Consider the following 12532-nt stretch of genomic DNA (forward strand, 5'->3'; position numbering starts at 1 on the left):
TGAAACTTGACATTTTTTCATCACTGCCATATTTTAATCATGTTAAATGTGTATATCTGCTTGCATAGATTGAGGTTTGTTAGGTAATGGTTGAGGAGACTTGTCTGTTGTCTCTGTTGCCTGTTTCCTTAGGATGTAAGCCAATTAAAGTTAGAAAATATTATATGAGGTTGCAGAATATTTGGCACAGATATGTTTTGTAGAATGTCTCAATGTTGTTTCCTTCTTTTTATTGTATTGGTCCTGATTCTTGAACTCAGGGCCTGGGCACTATCCCTGAGCTTTTTTGCCTAAGACTAGCATTTTACCACTTGAATCACAGTTCCACTTCTGGCTCTTTTAATGGTTGATTACAGATAGGAGTGTCATGGACTTTCCTGCCATGGCTGGCTTTGAACCTCAATCTTCCGATCTCAGCCTCCCGAGAGTAGCTGTGCTTATAGGCATGCGCCAAAAGTGCTTGTCTCTTTTCTTAAAATTCTCTCTCTTTTTTTTTTTTTTAAAGTAGTGGGACATCTGTGATGTGTCAGTTGACATAATTATTTTTATTATCTATCTATAAAACTCCATAGTACCTCTTGTAATTGCGTTACTAGCTTTGCTATTTTACTTTATTGAAAAAATAGAACTATGCAGAAGGGACTTCCACATTCTGTGCACCCACCATGCTGCCTGCGTCAGTGCTGGGCAGAGACTGTGATGCTGGTAAACATCCCATGCACAGTCAGAGCAGCCCTCTAGTAACAAACAGCTACTCATTTAAAATGTCAGTAGTGCTGAGGTGGGTATTTCCTGAGGTAGCTAATATGGCTAGCTGTCTTTTGCATAATATCCATATCTGCTTTTGTGAATGAGTGAACTTGTTTGCCCTTCACTTAGGTTCTGGTCCCCCTGGTGAGTATATCTCGCTTTCCTTCTTGAGATTGCCACTTGTATTCAATGCACAATTTATATTTTAACATGTTGGAAAAGGGGCTCTGCATTACCTCATGTAAAATAACTTCAGACTACTTTTCCTATTGTCTAGGCTGTCTTGGTTGGTGACAGTTTGATCTGCTTTTTAGGTCATGACTTAAACTGCAAAGTATATAATCCATCAGAAACTTACATTTTTTTCCCCTTAAAATATATTGGAATCCAACCACTTTTATTCTTTAAGATCTCTGCATTATTTTCTAGCTTCCACCATAGACTCTTGTTTTTGCCATTTCTGATATTGTTTCAGTGTCCTAGTCTGAGAGATAAGAAAGTTATGGTTTACCTTGCCTCTCCTTTGCTTGCAGTTGTGCAGGGGCTTCCTATACTGAAGCCCCCGTGTGACCTGGTAGCCCGTCTCACCTGGGTTCCGCTTCTCTGTCTATTGTCCATGTTGTGTGTGGCGGCAACACACGGTCTTCTTCAGTACTGTGAAGCACTCTTCTGCTTCAAGGCCTTTGTTGCCCTATTCCTTATTCCAGAAACTTTGTTTTCCAGAATTGGCAAACTCTTCAGCAGGTTGTTGTGCAAAAATGACCATAGCTAGTTCATCCCTGGCCAACCTTTCTAAAATGGTATTCTTATACCTTGTTATTGTCTCTTTAGTTCTTAATTTCTCCCTTCCCCCTTACAAAAACACATGCTAATTTTTACACTTAAATTTTTTCTTGATTCATATTTATAACTAACAGAAGAATACACTTGTAGTCTACAGTATAATTAGTTCTTTTTTTTTTTTTTTGGCCAGTTCTGGGCCTTGGACTCAGGGCCTGAGCACTGTCCCTGGCTTCTTCCTGCTCAAGGCTAGCACTCTGCCACTTGAGCCACAGCGCCGCTTCTGGCCGTTTTCTGTATATGTGGTGCTGGGGAATCGAACCTAGGGCCTCGTGTATCCGAGGCAGGCACTCTTGCCACTAGGCTATATCCCCAGCCCTATAATTAGTTCTTTCTTTCCTTTTTTTTTGCCAGTCCTGGGCCTTGGACTCAGGGCCTGAGCACTGTCCCTGGCTTCTTTTTGCTCAAGGCTAGCTAGCACTCTGCCACTTGAGCCACAGCGCCACTTCTGGCCATTTTCTATATATGTGGTGCTGGGGTATCGAACCCAGGGCTTCATGTATATGAGGCAAGCACTCTTGCCACTAGGCCATATTCCCAGCCCCCCCATTGTCCTTATTATAAATCATCCATTGTCATTTATGTGTGGTATAATTGTATTTTCATCTAATAATTTATTCTAATTATTTTTTTCCGGTCCTGGGGCTTGAACTCAGGGCCTAGACTCTGTCCTGAGCTTCTTTTGCTCAAGGCTAGCACTCTACCACTTGAGCCACAGCACCACAACTGGCTTTTTCTGTTTATGTGGAACTGAGGAATTGAACCCAGGGCTTCATGCATGCTAGGCAAGCACTCTACCACTAAGCCACATTCCCAGTCCTCAGCATACTTTTAACTTGTATGTACTTCACCAGTTCTCTCAGTTTGACTCTCTCTGTGCTAGTTTTTGTGTCATTCATTTGCTTTACAAAGAAGAAAATTGCCAGGTGCCAGTGGCTCTCCCGCCTATAATCCTAGCTACTCAGGAGGGTGAGATCTGAGGATAGCCTTTCAAAGCCAGCCCAGACAGGAAAGTCTATGAGATTCTTATCTCCAGTAAACCACCAGAAAACTGGAAGTGGTGCTGTGGCTCAAGTGGTAGAGTGCTAGTCTTGAGCAAAAGAGCGCAGGGTCAGTGCCTAGGCCCAGAGTTCAAACTCTACCACCAACAAGAAAGAAAGAAAAGAAAGAAAAGGAAGGAAGGAAGGAAGGAAGGAAGGAAGGAAGGAAAGAAGGAAGGGAGGAAGGAAAAAGAAAAGAAAAGAAATTAAATTGTACTGGGCCTGGGCACTAAGCTTCTTTTTGTTCAAGGCTAGTGCTCTACCACTTGAGCCACTACTTCCATTTTTGCCTTTTTGCTGGTTAATTGGAGATAAGAATCTGGCAGACTTTCCTGCCCAGGTTGGCTTCACACCACAACCCTCAGATCTCAGCCTCTTGAGTAGCAAGGATTACAGGTGTGAGCCACTGGTGCCTTGCCTGGCCGTTTGCTTTCTTTCTTTCTTTTATTTAGTTGAGTCATCCATGTATGGTATGAACACATTTAACATAAATGGTTGACTTGTACTCGTAATTTGATGCTCTTAATTTGTGCTCTTAATAATAAATCTTCAGTAACTTTGGCTAGGGTATGGGTATGGTTCGGTGGCAAGAGCCCATACTTAGTATACTTGATTTCCAGTGCTAAAAGAAAGAAGTAGAGTTAGATTAAATAAATTCATTTTTTATCGTTTGGTATTTGAATGTGTTCTATCAGCTACTAAGAGATGTATATTTCTTTCTCTGATTGTAGAAGTCTTCTTTTTTTCTAATTAAATGCAGATTATAACAGTTTGAGTGATAGAGGTACTGCTCAAGTGGTAGAGCATCTGCCTGGTGAGTTCAAGGTCCTGAGCTGAATCCCTAGTTACACAAAAGAAAAAGTTTGACAATGGTTGAAATGCAAAGTTCCCTCCTAAAGAACTGTCACTGTGGAATATAGTGGGCAAATGGTTATGTGAACCTTTTCTTGATATACAAACATGTATGTTCATTTTATAATAGGTTTTGTTATTTCAATTTAATATTAGTTTGTGTGTGTGTGTGCTGGTACTGGGGCGTGAACTTAGGACTTTATGTTCTTGCTTGGCTTTTTTGCTTGTGACTAACCCTGTCATTTGAGTGGTACGTGTGAATTCCGGCTTTTTGCTGCATAATCAGAGATGTGAGTCTCATGGATTTTTCTGCCCATGCTGGCTCTGGACCTTGGTCCTCAGATCCCAGTCTCCTGAGTAGCTTGGATTATAGGTGTAAGCTACTGTGTCACCTGGTTCAGGAGGGAGGGATTTTTAAAAACATTCTATGTGCCAGTATTAGGTCTTGAACTCAGTACTTCACACTTTTCCTTTAGTTTTTTTTGCTCTGGGCTGTTGCTCTGCCACTTGAGCCACACCTCTAGTTCCTCCACTGAATTATTTAGTCAGTATCCTAGAAATATTTGTTTATAGTCCTGTAGTGGACTGAATAGCCTTGAATATATTTCTCTCCTTACATAGTATTTTTCTTTATAATCTTTTAAAAATATTTAAGTATTTGTACAAAATTTGTACTTCTAAAGTCAGATTTTGAATACATGTGCATCTTGATCATTATCACTGCTTCCATCCTTCTCTCTGTCTTTCCCCATCCCATCCCTACCTTCAGATTATGTAGTTCAGTTTTTATACAATATCTATTGAAGATAATGACTGCATTTGTTCTCCCTTCTTACTTCCATTGGTATAACCCCCCCTCTATTGGTATAACCTCTGGTCTTGTTGCCTCCTCTTTTCCCCATGTTCCAGCTTCTATGGTATTCATTGTGTTAAATGGTTTTGTTCAAAGGAGTTACACCTTTGAGCTCCTCCCCCAAGTATACCATCCTTTTAGTCAGTTGGTGTGTATATGCATATAAGTGTATTTTTATAATCTTTAACTAGTGAGAAAAATATTTTGTTTTACCTTTTCATGTCTTCACTAGTGTTGCTAAGCATCTTTTCATATATTGGATGGCTTTTTCAATTTCTCTTTTAGTGCATATTTTTTGCATCTTTTCCTGTTGGAATGTTTGTTTATGCTAGTGTTGGATAGGAGCACTCTATTAAGATTACTAACTCTTTGTGTCAATAATTTACTTGTTTGTGTTCCCATAACTTTCTATTGAATTTTCCATTCAGAAGTAAAAAAAATTTTTTTTTGGCCAGTCCTGGGCCTTGGACTCAGGCCCTGAGTACCGTCCCTGGCTTCTTCCCACTCTAGGCTAAGCACTCTGCTGCCTGAGCCACAGCACCCCTTCTGGCCGTTTTCCATTTTTGTGGTGCTGGGGAATCGAACCAAGAGCTTCATGTGTAGGAGGCAAGCGCTCTTGCCACCAGGCCTGTTTCCAGCCCCAGAAGTAAAAATATTTAAAGAAGTCAAAGTGATCAGTTTTTCCTTTATTACTTTATGGCCTTTTGTTATTTATACATGTTCTTATGGTTTACAAATACATACACATATGTTTGGCATTGCTAGAGCTCTAAATTATGACCTTGTACATGTTAGGTAAGTGCTATATCCCCAGCTGGGGTGTGTACACACACACACACACACACACACACACACACACGTATATATATATATACACACATTTATTTTTTTGTCAGTCATGGGGCTTGAACTCTGGGCCTAGGCTCTACCACTTGTGCCACAGCACCACTTCTGGTTCTCTGGTGGTTAATTGGAGCCAAGAGTCTCACTGACTTCACTGCCTGGGCTGGCTTTGAACAGCGATCTCAGCCTCCTGAGTAGCTAGGATTACAGGCATGCCCAGCTTACACATATATATTTAAATATAATTTTATTGTTATTCTTTAGATGTTATACAGATGAGTTACCATTTTGGTTTATGTTTTTAATGTTAATGCTTGAAAGGCCTCACAACCATGTGCCAGTAACTCATGCTTATTCTCTAGCTACTTCAGAAGCAAATGAAAGAATCTTAAGTTTGAGGCCAACCTGGAAGAAAAGTTCTAGAGATTCCTTTTCAACCCAAAGCTGGGGGCTGTGTTGAGAGGCCAAGACTAGGAGGATTTTGGTTCAAGGCTAGTCTGGGCAGAAAAAGTCTGAGAGATTTCATCTTGTCTCCTCCCCTCTGCTCCCCTGGTGGCAATAATAAAGATTAGAACTCAGGGCCTTGTGTTCCCCTCCCCTTCCTCATATTTCTACCCTTATCACCCTGGCTAAAACTTCTGTAATAATGTGGCCAGGTATGATGTCACACACTTGTAATCACAGAATTTAGGAGACTGAGGCAGGAGATTTTTTAGTTTAAGGCCAGTCTGTACCAGGAAGCTAAACCTTATCTCAAAACAATAGTAAACAGTAACAAAAAGAAAACCAAATGTATTAACTGTTTGATTCCTAGCTTTAATTTCTTCTTTTAATTCTTTCTTTTTTAATTTGGTGGAGGTAGGGGCTAAGCTCAGGACTTTATGCTTGTTAAGCAACCGTTCTAGAATCATGCTCTAGTCTTTTTTACTTTGATGATGATGATTATTGTTATTATTATTATTTTGCCAGTCCTGGGGCTTGGACTCAGGGACTGAGCACTGTCCCTGGCTTATGCTCAAGGCTAGCACTCTACTGCTTGAGCACAGCCCCACTTCTAGCTTTTTCTGTTTATGTGGTGCTGAGGAATCGAACCCAGGGCTTCATGCATGCTAGGCAAGCACTTTTCCATTGAGCCACAGTCCTAGCCCTTTGATTATTTTTTGAGGGTCTCACTCTTTGTGCAGGCTGACCTGAATCACGATTTTTCTGATTTTGCTTCCTGTATTTGGATCGTCATGGGCATACCACTGTACTCAGCTGCTTTTTTTTTTTTTTTAACTTGGTTTTTCTTTTTTACTTTTTATTGGTTGAGATGAAGTCTTGTGAACTTTTTTCCCAGGCTAGCCTCAAGCTTGAATCCTTCCTATCTTTACCTCCTACCTAGCTAGGATTTCAGTCCCTGGCAAAATTGATATTTTTGAAAAAATACTTCGAAGTATTAAACTGAAGAGTTTTTAAAAATTGGCCAAAAAGGTACCTACTTAATTGAATTAGATTGGTGATTTTGCTTATGTTTTAACTATCCTTACATTTCTGAAAGAAACTTCATAATTATATTTATTCTTTTAATAAACTGTGCTTGTTTTGTTTGCATTTATTGTAGTTTTTTATACAAAAGATTTGGTATATTGAGATTCTAATTGCAAGTAATATAAGGTCTATGTATAAAAGCATAGACCATCAGTTGTCCTAATTCTTTATTTGCAGGATTGAATAAGCTATCTTGTCTGGGAGAGAGTATTATGAAGTGGATTCTTGAGCTCTACCAAGTAATCTGTAAATTCAGAGTTCTATGATAGAATATCATTAGAATGTCATTACATGGAGTTGAATTATTTCCTCAGGTTTATAGTGACATAAATGAGTGACAGTATTGGTGCATTCTCTCTCTATAGGCTTTTTGTAGATCATACGTCTTACAGTCTGTAGCTGTATGGTTCCATATTTTGGTAGTATTATTATCTCATGAAAGATATTCCTTTAATGTTTTCCAGCGGCGAGTAGAGCAGCCCCTCTATGGCTTAGACGGCAATGCTGCAAAGGAGGCCTCGGAGGAGCAGTCTGCCCTGCCAACGCTCATGTCAGTGATGCTAGCAAAACCTCGGCTGGACACGGAGCAGCTAGCACAAAGGGGAGCTGGCCTCTGCTTTACTTTTGTCTCCGTAAGTGTAATACTATGTTTTTATCCAAATGTTTCCTGAAGCTTCTTGATGAAGTTGCTTGCTTTATTTATTTATTTATTGCCAGTCCTGGGGCTTGAACTCCTTTTTGCTCAAGGCTAGCACTCTGCCACTTGAGCCACAGTGCCACTTCTGGCCGTTTTCTATATATGTGGTGCTAGGGAATCGAACCCAGGGCTATTCCCAGCCCCTGTATTAGTTATTTTAATAGAGATTATAATTTTTATTCTATGTCACCTCTAAAAGGTCTTTCAATCACTTGAAGCTCTGAGGAGAGACTGTTTTGTCCAAACTGAGCTTGCAATGGAGAAAGAATTAATAAGTTTAGGTTGACAAAGAAGAAAAGAAAGTACAGATTAAATTCCATTACAAGAAAAATGTTTGTGTAATTAAAAATAAAACCTCCAAACTTTATCTTTCACATCCATCAGCTAGTGTTCAGGTTGGTATTGTGTAACGTGTAGGTTCTGCAGAGGTCTTTTCTCCTGTGTGATTTGTGGGCCATCCACTTACTTGCCTTCTCACTCCTTTGAAATATTTAATAGTTACTTTTTTCAGGACCATTTGGCTGTTTTCCTCTTTCTTCTCCCTTTTTAAAGAACCAAGTATTCAGTATTATAAAGGCTTAGCTCCATTTTAATTTGACAAATTACAATTCAATATGAATAAAGTTATTTTCCTTGGTTTCTGTGTCTGTTTTTGTCCGCAGTGCTATAGGAGAACGCCCTATTGCCCCAGTCTTCATTTTCAGTGCTGTGTTTCAAAGCTAATGTCATCACTAGTTCAATTTTTTTCCTCTTATTCATTTTTTCCAGTTATAAGTCAAATTTCCTCTTTGCTCTGTGGATTATTCTTCATTTAGAAAAGTAAAAATGGGATTTCTTGAGGAAAGGAAGTAAGAATATAATTAGCTGGGAAGGAAATCATTGTGTATTGTTGGGATTTTTTTTTTTTACAGCTATTGTAGCTTTGCCTTGAAAAACAGATATGACTTTTGACAAAAGAACTACAAAATTGTTTAGTAATTCAAGGAATGGGAGAGCTTCCTGTGTAAATGTAGAAATGTTTCTAGCACATGTGAATTAGAAACGGGAGAATGGGTCACGATGACACTGTGGAGGGCAAGAGGGTAGTGTGGAACAACTATGCAAGAAAACAATAGTTTCCTATAAGCAAATATGTGTTTATTATTCTCTGTCTCCGATCTCACTTTCCTAGGTAAAATGCTGGATAAGACTTGTTTGCTTTTGCCTTAAAAATGATGACTTTTTCACTTCAGTGGTGTCTTTGTTTTTCCCACACATTTACCCAGTGCCATGGGCATATAGTTAAACACAGGATTTTTTTTTTTTTTTTTGGCCAGTCCTGGGGCTTGGACTCAGGGCCTGAGCACTGTCCCTGGCTTCTTTTTGCTCAAGGCTAGCACTCTGCCACTTGAGCCACAGCGCCACTTCTGGCTTTTTCTATATATATGGTGCTGAGGAATCGAACCCAGGGCTTCATGTATGCAAGGCAAGCACTAGGCCATGTTCCCAGCCCCTAAACACAGGATTTTTATTTTTATTTTTTGTCAGTCGTGAGGCTTAAACTTGGGCTTGAACTTAGCCTGGGTGCTGTCCCTGAGCTCTTTTGCTCTAGCTTAGTGTTCTACTACTTTGAGCCAAAATGTCACTTCTGGTTTTCTGGTGGTTAATTGGAGATAAGAGTCTCATGGACTTTCCTGCCAGGACTGTTTTGAACAGTGATCCTCAGATCTCAGATCTCAGCCTCTTGAGTAGCTAGGATTATAAGCGTGAGCCTCCAGGGCTTGGAAGCACACAGGATTCTGATTACCAAACTGTCCTCTATGTAAACCTTCCTTACAAGACGACTTGGGTCTGTGGGGTGGAGTGGGTGTGTCCATGAAGGATCATGCACTCAGTCCTGTCATCTAGAATACTCAGGCTCTCAGAGGAGTTGTGGGTACTCTAGTAAGACTTTTCTCTTAGGGCAGAGAAGAGTAACATTGTTTATGTATGAAGATTAAATGTGTAAAGGGTACAAAGCCAAAGATCTAAATGCTTTGATACAGCTTTTTTTCTTCTTAGCAATTCCAGCCATTACTAATATGATGAAAGAAAAAAATTAAGAGGGTTATTAACTTTAATATACAGCAGTAGACTAAATATGTAATTTCCAACAGACCAAGGGATAATTTCCAACCCTAGTACTATAAAAATAAATAAGTAATTTTTAAGAGTGTAGGAGGTTCTCAGTTCAAAATAACCTCCCCACTCCAATAATAAGCAATTTCCTGGAAAACAAGCAGTAAAGCAGCTTTAAAAAAAAGTCAAGCAACTAATAATGTGAATAAAAAAGTTCAACTCAGTTTGTATACATGAATACAGAATAAAACAAGGTAAGATTTTATACCAATTTAATTGACCAACAATTCAGTAATTCTCAGTGTAGTTGATAGATTTAGAGACATAGGCAGTTTTGTATAGACTAGAAACTAGTAGTGTAGCCATTTGGACAAACTAGTAATGTATTTTCAGGTTAAATTTGCATATATTTAGTCCAGATTCTATTATTTGTAATTGTAAAAATTTGGAAGCAGTATTCCCTACCAATATTCCAAATGATGTAATTTCCACATTGTTAAATCCAACAAACAATTCTCAGCTCGTTCCAACATGAATTATTAGCCTTTGTTGGTCTTTCCCGTCTCCTAACTCACACTTTTTGCTTGACTTTTAATCTTTCCTGTTTTTAATCTGTAAACATTAGAGTGTCTTAGGGCTCAGTCTTCAGATTCCTTTATCTTTCTTCATTTTCTGCTTAATCTTACCAAGTTCTTTGTTTATTAAAACCTATCACCATTATTCTGTGGACTGCCACATTTATTTCTGTAGTTAAGGTTCCTGCCTTGAATTCCAGGCCTGTATTGTCTGTTGCTTCCAGTTATCAACAAGCAATTAGATTTAAAGTGTCCACAACTCTCTTTTCTGTCTCTAAGCTTAGAATGAGTTTCTCCTACAGCCTTCTATTTCTCAGTAACTGTGAATTCTTCTAGGCTAAAAACTGTGGAGTTGTCTTTGTCTCTGTATATACCTCAAATTATACTACTTTTTAATTCTCTCCACAACTGTCCTTCTAATCTAACCCATTGTCTTCTGCTGAGATGTTGGCTTCCTAATTAGTTTTGTATCTACCTTTGTTTCCTTTTAATTTTTTTCTCAACAAAACAGTGATCATATTGTAATGGTAAGTTCTGTCTTGTCTCTCTCCTGTTTAAAAATCCTTAAAATGGCTCTACATAGTTTACCCCCTCTGCTCCCATGTCATATTACTACTACCTCCCTTTCTTGTCCTGTTCCATTCACACTGGCTGCCTTCTTTCTTCAAATACTATCAGCCATGTTTTCACTTCAGGGCTTTTATATTTAATGTTGCCTTAACATTCTTCTAGATATCAGCATGCCCCAATTCTTTAGTAGAGAGGCCCCACCCTGAGTACACTTTATAATGTAGCAACCCCTCTCCTACCCATTATCTAGCTCTTAGACCCTACTTTGTTTTTCCTTCTTTAGTTAATCAAGATGGCCTGTTTCTTTGTACTTTGTCTAACTTCCCCCACTGGAATACAAGCTTGTCAGCTCAAGAACTTTGTTCAATTCTGTATCTTCAGTGACCCATGGAATTTGCTCCTGTAGGAACTCAGTACAGTTATATGTTGCATGAATTAACAAAGGCAACCGGGTGCTAGTGGCTCAAACTTGTAATTCTACCTACTCAGGAGGCTGAGATCTGAGGATAACAGTACAAAGCCAGCGGAGGCAGGAAAGTCCTTGAGACTCTTATCTCTAACTAACCAGCAAAAAGCCAGCAAAAGAAACTCAGGAACAGTGCCCAGTCCCTGAATCAAGCCTCAAGATTGCTGTGCAGAGACAACACACACACACACACACACACACACACACACACACACACACACACACACACACACGGATTCTTCATAGAGGGTTTGGTTAAATAAATTACAATACATTTGAATGATAGAATCTAGCAATATAACTGACAAATATGCACTAACAATGAAAGATCTGTAAATTTGTATGGATAAAAAAGCAGGTTAGGCTTGGGCATGGCTCAAAGTGATAGTATGTTTTTACCAAGCTTGATGCCCTGAGTTCAAATCCTGTTCAGCTTTTTTTCCCCCCCTTCTTCTTCTGACTGTCTTGGGGCTGAACTCAGGGCCCTGGGCACTGTCTCTGAGCTTAATATTCCACCAGTTTGAGACATAATTCCACTTCTGATTGGAGATAAAAGTCTCAGGTCTTTTCTTATACCACTCCCCTGGCTTTGAACTTTGATCTTTAACTCTCAGCCTCTTGAGTAGCTAGGATTATAGGTATGAATCACCACAGCCCATTCTGTTCAACTATTTGATTCATTCCTTCAAAATAGGTTTGAGGGGCTGGGGATATAGCCTAGTGGCAAGAGCGCTTGCCTCATATACATGAAGCCCTGGGTTCGATTCCCCAGCACCACATATACAGAAAATGGCCAGAAGTGGTGCTGTGACTCAAGTGGCAGAGTGCTAGCCTTGAGCAAAAAGAAGCCAGGGACAGTGCTCAGGCCCTGAGTCCAAGGCCCAGGACTGGAAAAAAAAAAACACAAAGCAAAACAGGTTTGATCTTTTAAAAATTTAAATTTATTACATCATTTTATGTTTTAGCATAGAAAGTTTGTTTTTAACTTTAAGCATATAATTTCTAAGTTGTAAAAGTAGTACATGTTCTTGACTTACAAGACATTTTAAAAAATGGAGACTGAAATTTCCTCCTTTGGACCTTCAGAGACACAACCACAATTTATATTTTAGATTTTCTAGTGATTACCATTTTAACTTCAAATACCATCTCCTATTTAATTAACTTTAATTGTCTGTTCATTATGAAAGATAAATTTAATATATTCATAAGATTCAGTCTTCTTGCCTTCAGTTTTCAGTTGTTACATTGTGAGTGACATTTGTTATTTTAGCTATAACTGAGTCTTTTTTGCTTTGTAAATTATTCCAAGACTTGAAAATGAATATTTACAATGTTATGATTGTTTTATTGTTGGATATTATAAAGCCAAATGATTTTATTGAACTCAGTGAGAAGAAACTGAATTAGTTTTCATTA

General features: G+C 38.9%; 1 protein-coding gene across 5 annotated transcripts in view; it reads left to right on the plus strand.

Annotated features, from left to right (window-relative positions):
- Positions 1–12532, plus strand: part of Tlk2 (tousled like kinase 2) — a 99931-nt gene that overhangs the window by 32804 nt on the left and 54595 nt on the right. For all 5 annotated transcript variants that reach the window (XM_048367148.1, XM_048367149.1, XM_048367150.1 and 2 more), the window contains one exon: positions 7173–7340. In XM_048367148.1, the coding sequence (XP_048223105.1) occupies positions 7173–7340 (168 nt within the window). The remainder of the gene's footprint in view (positions 1–7172; positions 7341–12532) is intronic.

Source organism: Perognathus longimembris, chromosome 17, assembly GCF_023159225.1.
Source record: "Perognathus longimembris pacificus isolate PPM17 chromosome 17, ASM2315922v1, whole genome shotgun sequence".
Lineage (NCBI taxonomy): Eukaryota > Metazoa > Chordata > Mammalia > Rodentia > Heteromyidae > Perognathus > Perognathus longimembris.